A 24207-nucleotide genomic window follows, 5' to 3' on the forward strand; every position below is an offset into this window, starting at 1 on the left:
AACCTAACTCAGGGTCTAGGATTAGGGTAAAAACATTGTTTTGTACGGTAGCCCTTTGGCTCAGTGGAGTTCAGTTTATAACAACTTAACTTCCAGAAAAAGCTGATGAAAAAAAAATGGTGCAAGCAGATGTGGGACGATGATGGTGAATTTGTTGTCATCATCCACTTGATATTGATTGAAATGTTGACTTGTTGATTTTAATTTCAGTCTGTAGTGGATGGATTTTTATTGTGGCACAAGATTTGCTTTGTTCTTAGTATTTCCTAGTTGGGTTTCATTCCAGACATGATGTCCTCTAAAAAGGTGTGGTTGATTGATGTAGGCTGTGTCCTTTGTCTACTGTGAATACAAGAAGTGAGCCACTGTGAAATTGGATGGTTCAGATGTATCTGAAGTTATAATTGTATATTTTGCATTTGAATGTTCTTTATGGTTTCTCTGTATTCCACAGGAATAAAAAAAATAGTGTGGGAATGGATGTCGGACTGGTGGCAAGACTGTAGGTTCTTTGGACAAGTCTTTGAGGATAGTGCATTTGAGTATACAATATTTTATAGGCATTGGAACTTTTTGTACCTTTTGTTGTGAGGATCCAGAATTTTTTGCTTCTTTTTATTCAACTCTGTTCTCATAAAACTGTCTCAAAAGATGTTTTTAGGTATAAGCCCATGTTTGTGCAATTTGCACATTAAGTGAACCAACCTACATGCCAGCAGTGTTTTCATGTACAATACTGTATTGTGTTTAAAAAAAAGAACATCCACAGAATTTGTCACCATCACAATTTTAAATGCGTATCTGATCATTTTGTGACCTTCTGCACCACTCCAGGTCTGTTCCATAGAGGGAGGAAAGAGAGAACTGCCCTTATTAACAGTGGCAGGCCTGGGTGGCTCTGGATGATAAAGATGGATGATCCAACTCTCCAACACACACACAGAGCGATACATCTACTGCAGCTATAGCACTCCGGCAAACAGTGGAAGCTAATGAAGAGGAAAATGTGTGGTTTTTGTGTGCATTTTACCTCCTTTATGAATTCAATATCAGCAGCAAAAAAGCTGTTCCTGATATAGAGGCCATAAGAACAGACCCCAAGCTAATTTTAATTCCTGAAACATCAAAAATAAGCCCATCCAGCACGCTGTTATAGCAACGTTTACACTGGATTAGATGTCCAAAGTGCAGCAGAGAAATTATTTTCCCCTTTTGGACATTTTTTTGCAATTATGCATTTTTGCTGATGAACTGCAGAGAGAAGCAAATTATCAGCCGACTTGGTGAGTGTGTCTCTAAGATTGGCTGCTGGAGGGATTATGGAAATGGAAATGAGAAGTTGATATTTTGAGTCCAGGCTGAATCTCGGAACAAAATGAAAGCTGTTCATTTTGTCCAGACAGTTGGTGTTTGGGTTGTACCTGAGCTTCTTTTGTTGTAGGCATGCTACCCTCACTGTGAGCTGATAAACTCTGCTTATTCCTTTCATTTTTAAGCTTTTTATCATCATTTAGATTAAATAAATCCAGTTTGACTTCAGCCTTAAAAATAACATCCACTTGAGAAAACGTCTTACCTGCTGTACAGAAGAATGTTACAGCCATTCTGAGTATTGTGACATGCCTGCTGACATTAGCTTTCAACTCGAAACCCTGCTGTGCGTAAGTATTTTCCTCACAGCGTGGTTGTACTCTTAATCTGGATTTTCTGAGGTAATTATGGCGTTCCAGCGGTGGATAAATGTACGACCTTAGATATTCGTCAGGACAACAGTACAGTCGGTGTTCTGGAGCTGCTGTGACTTTTCCAATAACTTTTCACTGTGACTGATGTCAGCAATATGAATCTCAAAGATACTCAAAGATTATATGAAGAATAGTTTGAAAAATGCCATAAATTCCTGCATCTTGGGTTGCGACATATACCCAGAAAAGTTGGTTAATCTATTCTTTTGTGATTTGTGATAGGTAAACAGTCATACACTTCACTAAAGACATTTAACAGGGGTTTAGTGGAGGATAGTGTCTGCATTATGTAGAGATGCCCCTCATCTCCGATCCTGTTTATGTCCATGAACAGGATTCTAAACTGTAGTCATAGAAAAGAGTCCTGAATGTCTTTTATGAGACATTCAAGCTGTACTCTTTGCCTTCTGTCAGAGACCTGAAGTCACTAGCCTGAACTGGTACAATCTGCATTAGTGGGTGAGGGCATTACTCTCATCTCTCATAGGGAAGAAGGAATTGAGCTGAAAGATGAACTTCTCAATATACTATCTCCCAAACCTCACCTATGGCCATAATTGTGGTGGGAAATTATATACTTTTGCTACTTTGAAAAACAAATTATGATAATAAATAATCAGGGTGGTAGCAAACAAACTAATTGAAGTTTGCTACCACCCAAAAAAAACTAAAAGTATAACTGAGGTTATTACTTTAACTAAACTCTTTTTCCCCCACTGTACCTTGAAATGAGTACATGCTGCATGATTTGGTGTTTGCTGTTTTCTAGTGAAGTTGCTCTACCGAATACAAGAGTTGTGGTAAAATACCTGTTTTGATGATTAGCAAGTTTACGTTTAAAGGTTTATTTCTCTTTGTGAGGCTCTGAATGCATGTAGTGAGAGACAAACATTAAATAAGGTGACTAGTTTGTAAATACATTTCATAGTTCATCTAGTGTCCTGACATATAGATTATGACTGGAAAAGCAAGATCCGGCATACAATGAGTTTCCTATGTGAGGTGGCTAGACTCCACTTTAGATATAAGGTCAAGATCTCTGTTATCTGGGGAATGGTTGGGATAGAGTCATTGCTGAGGTGGTTCATCAGATCAGGAAAATTTACAGGTTTTCAAAACCCCTCCTTCTGGGTAGAAACTGTTACAGACTCAAAACTGTTTTTATATCCATTCTAGCCCGGGAACACCTTGACCCAACTCTGAATTGATGGGTGAATAGATCTGAGATGCATCAAGACTATTGAGTGAAAAAGAACCAAACTAGGTTTTTATCCTCTAGAAGAAAGCAGAAATAAGTCACACTGTACGTGGTTACTGTTGATTTATGCTTCATTTTAATTAATCTTCTCCCTAAAGATGCAGGGTCAACCATTTAGGCTCTAACAACTGAACTTAGATCTGTCATCAGATCTACAAAAACTAAGATGACATAGATAAATAAAAGAGAATAAAAAAGTTAAAACTAAATGAAATGAAATAAGCAATCGCATTCTTAAAGTTTATATGGCAAATGAAATTAAGAAACACCACAAAACTCTTGACTTTCAACTGTCGAGATTATTTTTATTTTACCTCTCTGAGAATAACTAGTGGTTTTCTCCCTCAAATGTGATGTGGAACAACAGGTTAGTTAATTCTTTTGAAAGCACCATAAAATAACATTAAAGGATGTGTATTATGGTTCTGATAGCAAATACAGAGTGAATTCAAATGGAAAATTTACATTTTTCACATGTTTTGGTTGTAGTTGTGGTACATGAGCACTTGCTCACAAAACATTTGATTTCTTCTTTTTTCTTTTGTGATGAGGTGATTCCAGTAAGTTTAATACAAGTAACACAGTCTGGAATACTAATGTTTTCTATAAGTTTGAAAAACATTGAATTGCAGCTTTAAATGTTTTTTGTTTTTTCCAGAAGTGAAAAGCAATCTTCACAAGGTCCAACAAAAAGTCAGAGAAACATTCTGGAAATAAAAAGGCAACAATCTGTAGAAGTTCAGAACTGTCCAAGTAATTCCCACATTGACAGACTAAAAATCCTCTGAGGTGACTTTGACGTTGAGTCTGGGGAGAAATGCAAACTCTTGGTGCAAGGATGAAGCAACAGGATGTGACCAAAAAAACAGCAGTAAACATAATCTGTCAGAAGCCAGATGGAAAACTGTGATGTGACGGACATTTTGAGGTATTCTGTTGAGAAGCAGAAATGGAGCATGCAAGCAGGGAACCTCAGCATGAAACAGCACAGATTCAAGATAAAACTCCAAACATCAGGTCAGCAGCTGCTTATGTTCCACACCTTGGTGGAATTTGAAGACGGGACTGATGACTCTCTATTTCCAACACTTTCATGGTGTTTAAGCAGCCTGTTTGCCATTCAGTTTAAGACAATTTTCTGTTTTCATTCGGTCAGTCGTAGATTAAGTGACCTGGAGAGCAATAACATACAACTACATTATTTTCGATAATGTGATACCTCAAATGATAGTTTAAATAAATAAAATTAAACTAGTTTTCACCTTATCACATGAGAATCTTCCATTTTTTCCAGTGTTGCGGTGTGATAAAAGTAAAAAGTACAGTTACGTTTCAGTACGAAAAGTTATGTATCAAACATGCTTTGTGGGACATATCAGCCAGAATGTTTCAGTGTCTCTACCGGAAGATGACAATGATGTCCCTATTTCAGATTTGCCTCAGTGCAGAAACGCCAGCAAAGCAGAGAGCCAGCGGGTCATCATAGATCCTTTGACCCACAGCAGAAGTTCATACACTGAGAGTTTCCACAGACTCAAAGACTCAGCCAGCGTAATTTGCAGATGCCGTCTCCTGGACTGAGTCTTACTCCTCTTGTGCCTGTTAGAGCAACAGAAGAAGAGGAGGTGAAGAGTCACATTTCAGGGTTTACTTACATTTAACTAAAGGAATCAGATGGGGAAGCAGTGAATGGGGAAAAAAGGCAATCCTTACTGCTTGCACAGACTTACACACCCCGGTTTGTCTTAACTCCAGGATGGAAAGACATAATGACTCTTTCTACAGTGAAATTTCCAGTGTGTAAAACAGCAAGGACATTTCTCTGTCTTTATATGGGATTCCTAAACATTTTCCATTTAAAGATCCAAACTTTCTAAAGTAGCACATATACTTTTTATTTTTACATTCAAAACTACGGTTGCTTGAGTAGAAAACATTCACCTTGACTATACTTTTTGACCTCTTCTTTTATTATCAATGGTTTAAAAATCAATAAACTATCAATTAACTCTACCTTTGAGTTGGCTTTCTATTCAGCAGTGTGGTAAAGGAATATTCCTCAGTTTTTTAGGGGATCTAGACTGGATTTGGTCTTTGACTGAATATTTACCACTTAGAATTAGCACAAACAATTCTGACTGGGCTGACTATCTGGGCTTTCTTTGCAACCAGAAGAACTAAGTACCATGCATTACAACAAGTTTCGTTGTTTGATAACTTTTTATGTCAAAGTTTTAAATTTTCTTCTGATTTAAAACAACAGAATCAAGGAACCCACCTGGCAACAGCACGTATGCAACAGCGGGACATGTTGATGAAGGATGATGATGAGGCTCTGGTTTGTAATGTGGTCTCGATGCCCCTCAGCAGGTCGTTGGTCTTCACCAGTAACAGCATCTGTCGGGGAACTCGGTTCAGCAGGTCGCTGATCTGAGGCAGGTAGAGAGCGGCATTGGTCCGAATTTCAACGTCCTGCAGAAAGATGAAGAACACAGATCACCTCTTGGTGAGCCTATTGGTTAAAACCAACAGCTGTGCACCAAAATGTGGACTGACCCATATCTCCACAAAACTGGAAATATGGGGTATTTTTTCACACTTTAGTTTTAAAAGTAGCATTTGTTGGTCCATTTATTAACAGACAATGACCGCATCATATCAAGTGTTCAGTGAGAAGAAGGAAACAAGGTTTTCACATGACTGCAACTGCAGACTTCCACAAAACTCCAACCTGGAGGATAAGGGTATGGAAACAAGAACAAAAGAGCAGAGGACGTATAAAAGATGCAGGAAGAAAGAAAGCAGCGTTTACCTCTATGGAAACCATTTGTTCTCTTTGATGTTGCTGCTTGAGCACCACTGTCTTCCTCTACTCCACTTCAAAGGTTCTGCCTGCTGCACATCAGCCGGCCTAAATTACACTATTAGTCATGGAGGAGAGTGGACTGCAGGCTTACAATCCTTTAGACACTCAGCAGTCTTTAGGCAGAGAGGAAAACCAGGACATGAACAATCTGCACGAGGACATGACGTTTCAACAAGAAGCTCAACTGCTGTGAAATTAGGAGCTGATTGAAAGTTAAACAGACAATTCTAATTCAAAGCACAAGGAACCGAGTTTATTTTATGTGTTTTATTAACCTGTATCAGCACACACAAACTGCAATGAGGAGACACAGTTCAATTATTTTCTACAGTTAATCGCTGAAGATGAAGAAAACATTTACACCACTTAATTTCTGTGTCTGCATCCTGTTATTTAGGTGTAACTCAGCATAAAAGAAGCATAAAACAAAAAGATGTTTTTCAGCTATGTTCAATGTGTTTGAAAAAATAAAAACAACAAAAAACTGATAGTTCTGACCTTTAGGTATGCTTCAACACTTACTTTTTCCTCTTTGTGAAGTATTTTGTGAATGTCTGTGACATTTATTCTTTGGTAAGAAATAATGTCTTTTAGAGACGGAGTTAGTCTGTGAATTATAGTCACCAATACTCAAATCTTCTAATATTCACTACAGTTTAATAATTTCAATACTGTAATTTAAAAAAATGTATTAAAAATGATTCAATTTGTTTTTTCAAGTAGACTGGTCATAATTCATTGCTGCAACCATGTGGAATGAATAAATGAATTAGTTTGCAGAACAGAAGAAGAGCATGTGAACAGAACAACATTAGCAGCCAAGCATCCACCCATGGTGTTTTCATGGTCATGGAGGACATGGTTCCCATCTCCAGCAGCCATTGGGTGAAAGGTGGGGTACACCGTGGACAGATCGCCAGTCCATCATGGACAACAGAGAGACACCAAGGACAAACTGTTTCCACTGAATATTCCATGGTTTTCTTTAAAGATTTACGGATTATAAATTATTTTAAATATTTCTAGATTTCTAAACTAAACAAAACCAGACAACTACATTTAGAAAATCTTTGATTTTGTCTCGTCTTATGAGAAATTTTTCATATCATGTACGCCAATGGAGCAACCACAACAAGCGGTGTTGGGTAAATTCTCCTTTCGATACCAATCCAAACAATAATTCTTGAGTGTGTACTACATTATGAAATCCCTGGAATTACCATGACTTTTTTAAAGTGAAAAACAAAAAAATAGCGTTATTTTCTACTCAAGTATCTGGGCTCTCTCCTTTAAAAGAGACAAACTTCGCCAGATCAATTGCCACCTTTACTTACTTTTATTCACTGTATTTTCATTTCTTGCAGCAAATACACTTCAGGGTCCAGATCTGTGTAAGCATAAGTGTAACATCATGATTATCAGAACTGTCGGACTAGATAAAGAGAGATTTGAGACGCACAGAGGGAGACGGACAGCCAGTCAACAATATGACATGGATAAACCCTGCGTCTGTCTCTGATGCCCACAGGAAGTGCTGAGAAGTGACAACCTCCATGCAGCAAACATGCACAACCATAATATCCTGCACACATATAACCGAGCATGAGCGGCTTGGCAGAGTAATGTTAAACAGGATGTGTTATCATCATGACATTAAGCATGTTTCCTCACAGAATTATGTCACTCGTTACCTTTAGAGTAAAAAAGGAAACTGCCTCCGTGAACGCAGAATGCTTCACTCATTTTCCATAAAAAACTGCCCAGTTTATTTGTCCAAACGACTCGAGTTAAATTCTACGCAACACTAGCGGTCAAACCAAAGTAAAACCACAGAATACTTTGTTCCTGGCAGTGCCACTGTGCTTCACAGGAACAGGGCCATTTTTAGATGACAGGTTGGGTGTTTAAACAGGGTTTTAAAAAATATAAACCACCCAACAGAACAAGGTGAATAAATACTGAAAAAAATAACTGTGCTGTGTAACAATAACTAGAGACAACATCATGAGTGATTTATGCTCTACGGTCGACTTGATCCAAATATCTGTGACACATAAATAAAAATAATCAGTTCTGTACAGAATCAGAGGCAAATCCGATAAGGTTTTAGGATTCTTTTCGAGATAGTTTTCAGATTTTAAACTGGATTTGCTGCACAACATTTTTATAGCTACAGAAAGGATGAACTTTCTCTAGAAAATACCATTTCTTTATCTAATCTTGATTAAAAATCAAGCTGATCTGAATGCAAGTGAATTATACTGTATATTAACTTCACATTGTTATAGTGTAGAAACAAATGGACAGATACACACTGAAGGTGTTCTTGTGTGGGTTTATCATTCCAACCTTTTAGTCTGGCTATCTAAAGTCCATTTTTATTCACAGGAATAAAAAAAATATGCAAAATATCTGCGTTGAGCTGAAGGACCATTACATACAAAAAAAAATCCTTAAATATTTTAAATAACTGGCATCTACAGGGGCTGCACAGTGGCGCAGTTGGTAGCACTGTTGCCTTGCAGCAAGAAGGTCCTGGGTTCGATTCCCGGCCAGGGTCTTTCTGCATGGAGTTTGCATGTTCTCCCTGTGCATGCGTGGGTTCTCTCCGGGTACTCCGGCTTCCTCCCACAGTCCAAAAACATGACTGTCAGGTCAATTGGTTTCTCTAAATTCTCCCTAGGTGTGAGTGTGTGTGTGCATGGTTGTTTGTCCTGTATGTCTCTGTGTTGCCCTGCGACAGACTGGCGACCTGTCCAGGGTGTACCCCGCCTCTCGCCCGGAACGTAGCTGGAGATGGGCACCAGCAACCCTCCCGACCCCATTAGGGACAAGGGTGAACAGAAAATGGATGGATGGATGGCATCTACAGTATATGAGATGCCAGTATCTCAGACGCCGTATCTTCAGAGTCCTGTTGCTAGTGACTATTGATTTTTCTCAAACTATCTGGACTCTGTGGTTGCAGGTTTCTTTAAAATATTCAGTTTTAACAATGAATCCCTCTCCAACTCGTTTTCCTTGAAGAACTGTGAGCCATCCCCTTTACTGTCTCAACCGTCACCTCTTCATTTCCTCTGCTTACATGACAATCTAAACCCAGAATTACCAAGCTAAAGACATCGACATTCAACACAAACCCGCGCCTCGCCCCCCTCCAGCCCAAATAACAGGGTCTTCAGGAGTGCTCCGCTAAGTCCTGCCTTGGGAATAACAATTAGTAGCAATTATCGGAGGCTGGGAGGCCGGCCTCACAGCTGCCAGCAGGACACAGAGAAGGTGATGGCGCTCTCATTTGCATCTGAATGCTTCAATAAGGACATATTGTATTGCGAGTGGCGCAATAATGGGCTGTGCAAAAGGCAAAGGAAATTCATTTGGGAAAGGGAGGGGATCAGGCTGGTGATTTTTCTTTTTCTACAGCATATTCAGAATCAGAAAGCAGACAGTTGGATATAATACTCAGACATGCAGGCAGAAAAAGATGATCAGGACTGTATTACTTGCTTTTATTAAAGCTTTTTTTTTAATAACTAAAAATGTAAAATGTAGCAAATGCAGTAAAAGGGCTGCTGTAAGATTTACATTCTCGTGTCTAGAATGATGTAATACACAACAATTCAATTTCTCATCTTCTCAGGTCATAATAAATACTCACCAAATTCTCAACTAAAATAAAAAGTACACTGTACCTGTAAACAACTGGTTAATTTAAATAGAAGCTTTTGTTTATTTCCTTGAATAGGCCAAAAAAAGCCTGTTATCATGTCTAAGATGCATCACTAATCTCTTAAATCATTTCCTATAAATACACAAATAGATCAGATCAAGGGTGTAAGGGAGCTTGTCCAACTCATCTTCATGTTTTGTTGACTGGAAGAATGCTTATGAATATGTACTTGACTATGCTTTGTGAAGATAAAGTTGGACGTTTGACTGAGTGCAACTAGACAGAGTGTAAAATGTATGTATATATGGATGACCATTAAAAAGTCATGCAGATACTGTATTGCTATATCTTGATAACTTGAAAACAAAACCAAAAGTCCGTTATTTATGTGGAGGAGTAAACCTACTTATGCAAAATGTATTAGGGTTATTTATTTATTTATATTTTGGTTTTTTGATAAACTCAGAGGAAAGAAAATCCACATAAAAACCAATTTGTAACTCAGAGAAACAGCCTTTTTTCTGTCACAAATTGCAAAGAGGTTTATGGTGACTCAGTCTTGTCACAAACATCATAATCCCATCAGCACAATAACAATAAACTGCAGTCAGACTAATATTCACACACAGTTCAGCCTCTGCGCCACAAAACTCCACCATTTCTCAAGATGAAAAATACTTTAAATTAAGAGTCATGTCGCTTTAAATGTAATTAAAAAGCATATGCATGAATTAATGCATGAATTAGAAAATAAAATAATATGACCAAAGTATTGACACTGAACTGCTCCCCAAGCTCCAAAAAAAGCAGCACAATAAAAGACGCAGCAGAATATGCTTGGCTCGTTTCAACAGTTTTGTTTTGGCTGCATTTTGTAGAGACACATTCATTAAGGAGGTAAAATATTCCTGCCTGTGAAAGAAAAGGCAGCAAAAAGCCACAGCTCTAAAAGCACTCAACACTGGGTGCGTGCACGTGATTGCATTAACACTAATGGAATGCATCATCGGCTGTTAGGAGCAGAGCGTCAAAATGATCCATGGACAAGAGAGCTTTGGAAGGGAAAAACCGGCATAAATGGAAGAGGAAAGGACAGTAAAAATTGAAGGGAACCAAAAATGAGACAATGCAAGTGAGTGGATGTGAACAGGGCAAAGTCTTCACATTTAAAATCTAGAATAAATATGGTGTCAGAATAACACCATAGAGTAAAAAAGCAGCAGGTAAGCCACATGTTTTCAGACTGGCAAAAGACAAAAGGGATGCAGATGCAGGCACAACAAATAATATTTGGAAAAACAAATAAAAGTTCCTGCACATCAAAGACATTTCATAAACTGGTACAACGTGGATATTACAGAGTTAAATGGTTCATGAAAACAACAGAATTCAAGGTAAAAAAAAATACTATTAGAAATCATTCTTCTACACATACTTTCCATTTACTTTGATTTCTTTTTGTGATTTTTCTCTTGTCCTTGAGAACGTTTATTTTTGAAAGCATGAAGGCCGACACTTGACAATGTCAGAAACGAGCAGTCATGTATTTAGGTGTATAAAAATAAGCATAAATATAATTTTAAACAATGATGACGTTTTTTAGATTTTGTTTTTGTATCACTGATGCCTAAAAGTGGGGTGGTGTGAGGTCCAAATCCCATCCCCTCCCAGTGACCATCTAGATTCTAGAAGTTTACATACTCTACAGGTATGTAAAAAAAATAACTGAGCATTACTTCAAAAAGGTAAAATCCCTTGTTTGCTCATGTTAAATTTTGATTCCTGTCATAATGAACAAGTCTATCCATCCATCCATCCATTTTCTGTGCACCCTTGTCCCTAATGGGGTCGGGAGGGTTGCTGGTGCCTATCTCCAGCTACGTTCCAGGCGGGAGGCGGGGTACACCCTGGACAGGTCGCCAGTCTGTCGCAGGGCAACACAAAGACATACAGGACAAACAACCATTCACACACAAACACACACCTAGGGAGAATTTAGATAGACCAATTAACCTAACAGTCATGTTTTTGGACTGCGGGAGGAAGCCGGAGTACCCGGAGAGAACCCACGCATGCACAGGGAGAACATGCAAACTCCATGCAGAAAGACCCCGGCCGGGAATCGAACCCAGGACCTTCTTGCTGCAAGGCAACAGTGCTACCAACTGCGTCACTGTGCAGCCCTGAAGTCTAAAAAGTTTAAATCAGTATTTTTGCTTTTATGCCTCACGCATGCTACATATCTGGTTAATAAGCACAAAGATTTCCTTTTCCCCTCAGAGTTATTTATGTTATGGCCCCATCACGTGTGAGGGGGTGGCACACTGTAGCAGACCGTTGTGCCGTACTTCTGCCAGCTTCAACGAATTGCATAAGAGAGGTATAAATAACCTCTCTTGAGGACAGATGGTGTTGTAGAACACCTGAGGGTTTGATGAGACCTGGTCCAGGATGGAGTCTGAAACTCATCTTAAGAGAAAAAGAAAAAAAAAACCTAACTAACTTTGTGACAATTAAGTCACCCTGAATCCACAGCTTTCAGCACCAAATCCCCCTGTTAGAGGGTTAAACCACCCCTAAATGACTGTGTGTGGAAATAAGCTGCCAACAGGGAGGAGCTGTGATTATGGAAGCTCAAACTGTACAACTGCAGGTAGAAGAGGATCAGAACAATGAGTGAAATGTATCCCAACCTTCCTGCTGGAGCTTTACGGGCTAAAATATGAATTTTTACACTTCTCTCTTAGTCCATGTTGATGTTAAGCTAGTGTGCATATTCCTTTTTTCTGGGTGATTTTCTTCTGCTCAGTCTTTTGAACAAATGTAATTTGGATCTCCAACTGTTTAAACCACTGTTTGTAATATGGAAGATAATCCACCAGCTGCAGTCAATCATGATTATTATCCAGAAGTTAATATACCTTGACCATTTCTAGTAAAAAAAACCCACTATCGGAGCATTTCAGAAAAAGATTGAGGTGAAGGTAGGTATGTATTTGAGACTAGTATAATTTCAGTGCCGTGTGGGTCAGAAAAATAAAAATGAAATCCAATTTATAAGTGTAAGCTACTTTTTAAAAAGATCAATGCAGATGTATAGTTTATGCATATTTCACCATTGAAAAACAATGTTAAAACAAATCACAAAACCTGCCAAATATAATACTTGTTATGTCAACCAGGTTTGATCACGATCTTCCTCATGATGCAGAAACCAAAGACGGCTTCTCCACGCCTCGCTTTTTACAGAAATTCCTGCTAGATTTCTTAATTCACACTGGTGCTGTCTTGCCTGCCTCTCCTTATTTGTTGGCTTCTGTGCATGTGAACAACCATAAAAACAGCAAAACAATGCTATTAACAACAATGACTTTACTACTATTAAAACACATGCAGACAAAGCTGCACAGTTTGAAAACAAGAACCTTGCAGGTGGAAAAAAGGAACAGTTAAATAGAAATATTCTATCCAAACCTCAAAATTGGTTTGGATTTGATTTTTCTCCATTATCATTGAAAATGGCATATGAAAACATTTTTTTTTATTTACTCAAGGTATATTTGTGTGATATTTAAACTTCCTTGGTGATCTGAAACTAAAAAAAAAGTAAGGGGGCAAATATTTGACTTGACACTATATGTATTTGTATGAGTGAACAGCAGGATGCCATACCTCTGCATGTGTCACAGGAACAGAACTGATTCCAGCAGTTACGGCATTCCAGGAACGAGCAGTAAGCATACAAGCAAAGAGGGGGTAGAGATCTCCAGCTCCCAGTCTGCGGCTGTAACGCTCCACTCTGGACAAATCGCCTTTAATGAGAGACATCCACAGTCGACAGTAGTCCATCCTGAAATCTGGCTGCAAGACCTGAAACAGGACATTAGTACAAAGCTGTGTTAATGTTTTTGTTATTTATTTCTGTTTAACAATCAATGGGTGAATTCAGAGATTTCACCCATCTCTGAAATATGAGATGCTTTTTATCTTTAAGTCTGATGCTAGCACATGACAGGTTTTCCTTTTCATATGAAATCACAACAAGCTGTGGGGTCTCATGTCACATTTCTTGACTTTCTGCCACAAGCATTGGTTCATCTGCAGTGTTAAGGGCTTTGGTCTGGTTTGTCCTGGTGCAGATCAGAAAGGCCAAACTCTGGATTAGTGGTATATCCATAGTCCTGCCTAACCAGTGGTCATGAAAAATGGATCAGGATTGAACATATAGCACCTGTACACGAGTGTCTAAAATGAGTCATTGACAAAATGCATTTTATGACACGTGTATGTCTACTGATCCACCAGAAGGAGCTAAAGAGGGATGTCTCGGTTTCCTTAATGGACCTATTATGCCCCTCGTTTAAAAATGAATTGTGGAAATTGATTTCCACAATTCAATTAGAATTTTTGATGGTATGACTCTTGAAAAGAAATTGATTGCTGACCAATCACACGGACGGTGAGACGAATGGATATGTAAAGGTGTCATATAATTCAGGCAAATCTTTTGTTGGGATCTTTACTTATTAACAGTTATTGATACTATCTGCTGATTGGGCCAAGCTTGCAACGTTGGGGTTGTTGTCTCACACTGACAACCAGGTCAGATTTTTCTCATCTTTAATCTGTCTGGTAAAATCCAAGTAATTCTCAACCAGAAAAAGAGCAACTGGAGAAAACAGGGCCTGTTCTGGGCCGTTTTCTATAATTTACTATGATTATGTATGCAACATGTTGAAATAAATAATGTTTATTTATGCAGAAAGGTCTGGTTCAATTTTTAAAAAATTCAAGTCTCTCAATCTATACAGAGTATCAAGCTTTATCCTACTGATTATGACAGTGAAAATGCCATGTTTTATTTTTTCTTCTGTGTGCGTGTGCGTTGGGGTGTGTGTGTGTGTTTGTGTGAGAACACTGGATTAATATTCTATTCCAAAATGACATCTAAAATCACAAGTCATTAGGAATAAATTGGACCCATTATGGTCCAAGGCAAGCAAGTGCATTCATGTGTGTGCATGTATCTGGTTTGTATAAGAGTGTGTGTGGCACATTTTGTTCCAGATGATGTAGTTGCATATGTATGATTAAAGTCTCCCATGAAGATGGCAACTAGCAGCAAACAAAGTCATGCCAGAGCTCTGTGCATCAGCCTGTGGGTGTTTGTAGGCGCAACAGTGTGTGTGTGTGTCGACACGAGCGTGTGTGTGCGCCCCTGTGTGATTAGGCTGCAGTGCATTCAAACCCAGCACACGGCACTCTGCGAAGAACAACATCAAATGAGTTGTTTATCAAAAAGCTTTTATCCTGCTGTACTCTAATAAAAGTGTGTCTGTCTCCGAGAGTGTGCGTCATCCCTGTGTTTGCGTGTTTGCTGCTCCACCAATTTAGCCAAAGCCTCGGTCGGCAGCATGAAAAATGGGTTGCAATATTACAGCAAACGGTGTTTTGTTTGTGTGCAGGCAGCCTGCAGATTTCCTACCTGATACAGGCCGTGATCGAGCAGAACGATCTCCGTCTTTTGGCTCTGAGGACACTTTCGGACCAAAACGTTGCCTGGGTGGGGATCGCAGTGGACGAAGCCGTGGATGAAGATCATTTCGCTGTACATTTTACCCAGGTTTTCTGAGATCTGATGGAAACATGAAGGAGGAATGTGAAAAATTAGGAAGAAAAAACAACAAAGGATTGCCTCTATCTGACAAAATCGAGCAGGAAACTTCAGTAGAAATTCCATTTGGTTCTTCATAAATCATATGACTCGACATACACAGACACCAACATGCAACATAATAATGCAATCCATCCAAAAAGCATCAGTTAAGTATTTTCTTTATTACCCATTAAGTATATGTTCTTTATAACTTTCGTTTATTGCATAGCACATGTTTTTGTTGGATTTTGGATTTTCCTACAAAAAAAGCTCCTATCCTTCAACCATTAAGGTATTCATCAACAAATTGTCATTAATTTATTCATCATATCAAATATCCATCCACTATGAATCGATTCATCTATTCAGACATCCTTTATGCATTCATCAGTCCAACAGTTCATATCAATGCATTGGTGGATACATCCAAGTGATCAGATATTTTTCCACTGAGGCATCTAGCAGTGTCAATCAATTATTTATAATCCATCCATTCATTTATCCATCCATCTGTCTATCCATGTACACATTCTGCACACTCACAAAAACCAATTGGATGAATTATGAGAAATTTAACTCAGGTTCTTTCTGTAGTTGCACAGGGTTAAATGGACCTCAGATAAATGTCCAAAATAACCACATAAGATCAAGACAGAAAAAGTCATGAGTCTTCTCCAAATAAAAAAAAAACTGCTTCAGCAAACACCATTGTTTTCTCCAAAATACTTTATAGGAAATAGTTGTGCCATTGTTCCACAACTAGAAGAAAACTTTTAAAATCTAGCAGACTTTTAAACTTGACGAGTGAAATGTTTAATTATTTGTGTTAGGTCTATAAAACATTGACCTTAACTGGCTAGTCAGTTAACATTGACCTTAACTGACTAGCCAAACTAGTCAGTAAGACTGCAGCAGTAGTTTTCCTGGCCTAAAGCTGCTGCTTTTGTATTAAAAAAACAAAAAAAAGAATAACCCAGTTCTGGGTTTTGCTTCAAGCATGTGTTTGATGGTGTTTAAAGTTACAATTATGAAAATACTTCCATATTCTGACTTTTAACTATTATCCACAGAATCAGGACCTCATTGACGTTGATGCAATGTTTCTTCATGTATTCTCTGTCGTTGACTTGTCCTCCTTCTAAAAACTCCATTGTCAGGATTCTCTTTGTGGACAAATCCCAATTAATCATGGGAACCTAAAAAAAGCAAAACATGGGAAATGTGATGAGATGATGCACTTCTTTGACAGCAGAAAAGTCAGACATTGCTTTCAATATTGCTTCTTTTCCAGCGATGTCCATGAAAAACTTTCCAGACAGTGGAAAACCACATTCTACATAAATTGCCATCGTTCAGCTGATTATGGGTGTAATCACACCAGGAATGCCCTGTAATTTTGAATTCACACCATGGTTTCCTCAAGTGTATTCACACTGGCACAAAACATCTGGACCAAAGGAGGAAACAAAGTCTGGTTTGTTTAAAGCAAACCAAACGTGATGGGTGTGAATACATCCTAAGAAGATAGTATACTTGCCTACAACGTAGAAAAATGTATAAACCTTCTAGATCATAATTGGGATGATGATAGCCTTGTTTTTTTTAGAAACTTAAAACGTGTTTGCAGGAGGAATCCTCCAGAAACTCTTCATAGCTTAATATTTTCAATATCAGAACCTCTCAGTGCGAGCAGAAGGTCTGGAAACATTACAATGTATGAAAACTCTCTCATTGAACAAACTGTTCTGGAATTTGTTGCAACTTGAAATAAAACAACAAAAAATAAAAACACAAAAACCCAGCACAGCATGAAGAACTTAATTCACATTCAGAAAGCTAATAAAAATTCTCAAACCAACATATTAAAGAAAAAGGACACCAGGAAATTAAACAATAATGACATGAAATCCAACTCTATCCAGTAATGGAAATATGATTCTTCAAATGCAGCTTTGCTTGAACGTACAGGAGCTGACAGGCAACACAAAGAAAGATCTCTGACACAAAGGAAGACTCTGACCTCTATTAAAGAAAGAAAGGAATGTTTTAAATACCCCGACTTTAATTAGAGACATACAGCTGTGGAATAAAAGAAGTGTGCTCTAGGTTTACTCAATTTCAGGCTGTAAAACAAAGCTATGAAGGTAAATAATATTAAAATGTGTGTACCTTGAGAAAAGGGAAGTGGGACAACATTTTGGCCACCTTTTCAGCATTGTGACCCTCATTTAGGAAGTCTAGCTCCAGTGGCATGTTCTTCTTGGCTTCCTCCACCAACCACATGAAGGCAAAGTCTGGAAAGAGCCAGTTCACTGCCTTTATCAGCACCTTCAATGTAAAACAAAGACCCAGAAACTTTTACAGCAAAAATTTGGTTTTAGAAATGTTGACCATCTATGTAGATGACACAAAGCTGTACTTTAGTATACAGTATACTTGTTATAATCCCTGGATTTTTATTAGTTGTATCCTGAAAAGCATCAGCACCACATGAAGAAGCTGTATTGTTTAACAAAACACCATCTTTGGGAGTTGTAATTGTGTTTTTTGTATCTTAGAATATAAACACTAAAATATTCTAATTTTCCTAGTCTGAGACTGAGTTTCTAAAAAGAGCTTTGAAAACTTTAAAGTTTCAGTTAAATATTTTCACACATTTTAGTTGATTTTACTATTATTTTTCAGAATAAATAGCATAAAACACTGTGACATGGTTCCTGAGTGGCTTGGTTAGGATGTCATGTCTTCAAGCAAAATTAAAATTACACCTGTTGTATAACTTAAGATTAAAAACTGGAGTATTTCAAACTGGGACATCACAAAAAAAAGTCTGAGGATAATAAACCAGTAGGAAGTGTTTATCAAAGTGCTGGAAATGATTCTGTGAAAGAAACATACCCAGCATTGCTCTGTACAGTTGCTCCAGTCTGAAGTTGGTGTGCTCACACAATGCATAGTTTGGTCTTGTCCAGGTTCCCCATAAACTTGCATCCAACTCTAAATTGCCCATAGGTGTGTCGGCGTGTGTGTGTGTGGTGATGGATGACTATTTTACCTGTTGTGGTCCATCGATTCCAGCCCTTTATAATATGAACCTAAACATGATGGAGCTGATATAGATAGAGGATGTATGGCTCTACGGTTCAAAGAGTGACAAAACAAAAAATCTCACCAACTCAGACTCACCTCAATCACCATTATATCCTTGGAGCTTTGTCGTTGGACTTTGGGGTGCTGGACCTTGACAGCTACCGTCCTCCCATCATGCAGGACAGCTTTGTGGACCTGTGCTAAAGAGGCTGCGCCTTGAGGATTCTCCTCGAATGAAACAAATAACTCAGACAGCTGCGGGAGAACAGACAAAGAGAGGGAGAAAATTGCAACTCATTGTCTGATCATATGTCATATGTAAAAAGTTATAAATGCAGGTAAAAATCTAATTTACATTGCTAATTTATGCACCTTAGATTTTTCTCCTTGGAGTATTTGCAACTGGGTGCCACTAATTATACATGAAACATGATATGTATGATTGTGTATTTGAAGACAAGTAGGGCTGTTAATTTGTGTTTATAAAACAAGATTAACTACCCGTGTCTTGTGTATACCACAATGACAATATGTTCCCTTAGTTTTTTACTTATGTAGTTAAAGGTTGCAAACAGGTGTACTTCATATTGTAAGACGTCTTTTGATAAAAAACATCAACCATATGAATATCCAGAAAAGGAACCATGAGTGCACAGATCCAAGCCTGCAGCCTGATCTCCTCAGCCCACCAGCATGTCTCTATCACAGCATTCAGCCCCCAGTTTGTCCTCAGAGCATAGGTGGTCCCTCATTAGCTGCCACTGCTCTCCGTGGACTCCCAGAACACACACAGTAATTAGTGTGTGGGTTTGAAGGTTAAACAGACTTCCCGAGGGACCTTCAGTTATTAGAAGCGACTTATTGTGTACTTGGGAATCTAAGAATCGCCCTGAGGCTGCCCTGCTTCATGGAGACAAATCTGTTTAGTTAACAAAGGAAAAAGCAACATACCGCCTCAAGAAAATACTTTTCCCTCAGTGCTGCAGCAGCTCCTTGCTGACACTGTTGTTATACACAACAACTTTAAGAGTGAAATGCATCCTGAAGACAAATTTAAACAAACACTTGAACTTTGAAACAACATTTCAAATTCTAAACAGCAGATTATCTTCTCCTAGGATTGAACTGCAGGAACTGTTAATCCTCATGTTTTTTTTTTCAAAATTAGCTTGCAGGACTATCATTTGCTTTTACCTTTGAGAGAATCGGTGGAGTCACAAAAAGACTTATGAAATGCATTGTTAGTTATTGTAAGAGAAGGGTCAAAGCTGAAAGTACCAACGCACATGTCACATGTCAAGGCAAATCACTGTTCTCCAAACCAATAAATGCACTGTTTTCCCAAACTCAAATAATTTTTTACATAATTTCTATGTTAACAAAAATAACTGACTAACATTGTTCCCCAATACTTGAGTATGTAGAAAAAAAGAAAATAATTAGTACCTTTTGTTAAAACACCAGGAATAGTTACACCTCCAGAAGCCATCAAACTAACCTTTATGAGGCATAGGAGGTTATCCATTCAGGTCTCATTCCTCTCCATCTCCTCCAGGAACCTGTGTTGTATTCTTAGAACTACCATCATATTGTGTCCAACTCAAACCAGTCCATAAGTGGGAAACATCCCCTGCTGTTTGTGTAACGTGAAAAGAGGCTAATTTGAACATGATGTTGGCCCATCAGGTACAGACAGAACATGAGCCCTGCAGAAGATGCCACCAGATATTAAATTATACATCCAGCATGAGCTGCTCTGCGGCCTCAGCTGAGCTATTCATTATGCAAATATGCTAAATGGAATGAAATTGTCTGCACCCACCAGTGTCTACACAGGACGACAACAACAATCCAGTGGGATCTGACATGCCAAAAGTACTTTCATGGGTTAAGGAAACGTGTAATTTCTCAGATGAGCCCATCAATTTAAGCAGCAGCTTGAGCTCTGAGAAATCCCAACAAAATCCAAACAGAAACTCGGATCAACATGATCTAAGAGAGGAGGGAATACTATGAATGTTTGGAGCTCTATGCCATGCAGTCAATGCTTATGTTCAATTCGGCTGTGGAGTTAATAAACATGGTAATGCATGCGATTGGGCCCTGCTCCCACAGGGCAGACCCTCAGTGACATACGTTCCCTGAAATGAGTTATGGCACAAATAAAATGGCCCCTGAGGCCTCGCAGTTGGATGGAAACACATTGGTGTCTGTGTCACAGCGGAAAGGTGGCCAGTTTGGCTGCTGGCAGTGAGCCACAGCCCCAGCTGGCTGAAAATACATAAATCATTACAGAGCGGAGAGAAGAAAAAGAAAGAAGCAGGAAAGAGAGATTGCTTTGCAGAAGTTGAAAAACTAACGGCCCTTTCAAGGGATCTTAATGCAAACCTCAAAGCCATATGAAAAAATATATACATACACCTTTCTTGGCCTGCATTGGATATATATAAAAAAACAGCCAAATAATCTAATAAATGTAAAATTTTGCATATTAAACATTAAAGAAAGCTTCTAAAATACAATATTCAGAAAAAAAAAAACATCTCTATTTCAGACTCTACAGGCATTAGACGGCATGTTAAATGTTAAAGTCATGACAGGACAATAAAAAAGGGACCAACCAGGTTGTCTTGAAAAGTTATAAGAGAATATCTCTTATGTCTACAAAAAGTATAACCACACTTATTTCCTCATCACAACAAATAGTTATTATTGTTTCCACTTCCAAAGTGATTGGCATCCATCTGTACTGAACCAGAGTTTATCCCCCTGGAGTCAGAAGCCTGAATGCTTTACTTTCTACCACATTTCATCAGTCACTGAACTCATCACAATGTTGGCATCTTCCATCTGCAGTCTCCATCTTCTTGCTCCCACAGGGGGAAGAAAACCTGGCAATCCTCTTCATAAGTGGACTCTTTGCTGTCCATTGCAGGTGCTTGTCATTAAAAAAAGCTTCTGGTGTCCGGATTAATAAAGATCACTTTTATCCAAATAGCATTTCATCTATCACCTACATATATTGCTAAGTGCAGCACTTTTTTACTTAAACAATACTCTATTTCTCCTCTCTGTGCTTACGCTGTAAGGACTCATTAAGACTACCATATCTTTCTTTAATTAGAAGTATCTGTTGGTAATATTTTAGACTAAACCTTTTTTCTATCTTCCACCCATACTAAAGCATCTCCAAATAGTTTGAGATCAGTTCTGGAATTAGCTTTGCTTCTCTCTTGGATAGGATCACTGATAGAACTTTAGTGGCCGGTTACAATTTCTTGAACAAAGTGACTGGCAGATCTACTGCTGTAATAAGTTGTTTTTATTCTCTCAGTTTTTCTTTTCACAACACACGACCTGGTCCAGGGCTTCTGTATATAGTTGTGACTTTTTCCTAGACGAAGCTATTATCCACTGCCATTAGCTTGTCTTCTTTCTCTTTCATTTACATCCGCACCTGGATTACAGATTCTCTATTTAGCTAGGCCAAATAGTCAAGACAATTATTGCTGTTCTCATCTCTGTATATTCATTTTTTTCATTCCTAAAAAAGTATGAGAGGCTATGTAATCTTGATATTTTTTTCTGGATTTTATTACTTTCTAAAGCCATAGTTCTTGTTCAGTGAGATTTCTTCTCCCCACTGTCACCCTGTGCTTCCTCAGGGTAACAATGGCAAAGATGGATTGCTAGTAAGTAACATATTTCAGAGAACTTCTTGAACTTGCTTAGATTAGATTAAAATAAATAAATAAATAATACCTTTTTACCAATGGGCAATTAATCAGTTCAATCAGGCTGTTCTGCATCATTCTGCATCACATTGAGTTTTACAATACATCTCTGTGATACATCATGCTTTTTTGTTTAATGCTTTGATTTGTCCATCTTATTCAAATAACATCACATAAACAATTATAAACACTGATAGCAAAACAGAGTTTTCCGGTACGACCAGTGTGCCTCCACAATAATCCGCCCCCTCATGTTTTTTTTGTTTAAATTCTTTGGCTCATTTGGGATTTTATCAGCTTGAGAACGACATTCCACTTCCACTTCCTGAAAAAGCCACGTCCGCAGATGTCCCCACACCCACACTGCCCAACCTGAACAGCCATGTTGCCATCATGTTCTCCCGAGTCACGCCTTTAGTACCAGCTAAGTGTGACATTCGTCCTGGACTCAGTTTGGCAAAACAACATATTGTGCAGAGCAGGCTTTTCAGCAGATTCGCTGCAGCCAGATCTGTGCACAGTGGGAATGCATATGTCGCCACAAATGGTGCTGGAAACAGCACGGTAGCTCTACGCTCCACTCGATCCTTCTACATGACAAAAAGGCCATGTTGTAAAAAAGAAGCATGTGCAGTGAAACGGAAATGATGCTGGAGCGGCGGCCGCTTCAGCTCCGGAGCCGCCTGGTACAGCTCATCAGCATCGCTTCTTTCCCAGCCACTTCAGGAGGGAAGAGGACTGATTCATCCCATTCCCCCTGCTTTCCACATACAAGAGTTGTATCATTGCCTTTTCAGGGATAATGACGCCCCACGCAGAAAGCAGTAGAAATCAAACCCAGTGAGCACCTTTTGTAAAAAGCCTGAGAAAAATAATATGTATTAGTTGTACATTAGAGGATGACTCTGAATAACTGTACAGATATAAAATATAAGATCAAACTTATAATTTGTGCTTTTTTTCCCCCCTTTGAGAGCTTTACAAAAGTTCCTCTGAATGTTGGAGATGCTGCAGGTGCACTGCTGTAAACATGGTTTGGAAATCAAGTGGTGCTAATAATTAGCCTGCAAGTTGGAGCTGCTTCCTACCCTGTAAAAAATAAAAATCTCAAATAATGTGTCTTTTAATTAACTGGATGTGAGTGCGGTCGCCATAGAGAACAACTTCATAAAAATGAAACTATATAAAATTTATATGTATAACTGGGCCATCAAGTTTAGCAAGAATATGTTTTAAAATATAAAATCTAATTTTCCCATTAAATCATGTTCACTCAAAATGTTATTTTTTTGAAATTGCACTGCCCTGAAAAATCAAGCATAATGTTGTTTGTAGACTAGATAAAAGTTTCTTCTGGATATTTTTTTCCAAATAACACAATTGATTTTGTAGTCTAAAAAAATAACTATATATGTTCTTACATATGTCAATGTAAAAATTCAAACCAGCTGAATGAAGCTGTTTCAAAGCTAGAAAGTTCCTTTAGTGACAGACTGCTGTATCCTACATACACTATGGTATGAATCATAGATCCTTCCTCCCAGTAGCTGTCAGAGTCTGTAACTGCATCCCTGCTTCCAACTTACTCAGTAAGTGTTTGCATACATGCTGGTATTTGCAGTTATTTTGCAGTTATATTCTCATTTTAAATAAAATTTCTTCTGGTATCTGGACATCTCAGTTGTTACACAGTTTTTATCGTCACTTTTTGTAATAGTCGGTTGTTGTTCTTTTATGCTCAAATACAGATTTTATACATTCTTTTTATATTAACCAACATTGACATTGGCTTGGATCAGACAATGCTATATTTAATAACTGCACAGTATTTATGTTGAAACTTTGCCCTCATGTAATTCTGTATTCTGAACAATAAGGGGTATTTCTATTCTACTCTTACACCCTTTGATGGAAACAGTAGCCACTTTCAGCAGTAAAATATGTTTTGCCTTATCTATTCCAAAACCTACGGTACTTGAATCGTTTTAAGCCTGAAACTGTAAAACTGTTAAAGTTCATACCAAAAGTGATCCAACAACAAAATACAAAGAATGAAGATATGATCAACATGTGCAGGCTGAAATGTGTTGTTCTGACCTTTTACCTGCAGAATGTATTCCTTCTGATCCAATGGAAAAGATTGAAATAACTAGATATATTTAGCAACAGAATAAAGTTCAGTCCAAAC

The 24207-nt window shown here is 38.2% G+C and overlaps 1 protein-coding gene across 2 annotated transcripts in view; it reads right to left on the reverse strand.

The window, feature by feature from the left end:
• Positions 1–3056: 3056 nt before the first annotated feature.
• The window catches only part of adck1 (aarF domain containing kinase 1), a 41647-nt gene continuing 20496 nt past the window's right edge, over positions 3057–24207 (reverse strand). For both annotated transcript variants that reach the window (XM_028001132.1, XM_028001131.1), the window contains exons 5-11: positions 18382–18540; positions 17365–17523; positions 16275–16391; positions 15025–15174; positions 13212–13409; positions 5282–5475; positions 3057–4602 (exon numbers count right to left, since the gene is read on the reverse strand). In XM_028001132.1, the coding sequence (XP_027856933.1) occupies positions 4443–4602; positions 5282–5475; positions 13212–13409; positions 15025–15174; positions 16275–16391; positions 17365–17523; positions 18382–18540 (1137 nt within the window). In that variant the 3' untranslated portion in view covers positions 3057–4442. The remainder of the gene's footprint in view (positions 4603–5281; positions 5476–13211; positions 13410–15024; positions 15175–16274; positions 16392–17364; positions 17524–18381; positions 18541–24207) is intronic.

The sequence above is a fragment of the Xiphophorus couchianus genome, chromosome 19 (genome assembly GCF_001444195.1).
Source record: "Xiphophorus couchianus chromosome 19, X_couchianus-1.0, whole genome shotgun sequence".
NCBI classification, from domain to species: domain Eukaryota; kingdom Metazoa; phylum Chordata; class Actinopteri; order Cyprinodontiformes; family Poeciliidae; genus Xiphophorus; species Xiphophorus couchianus.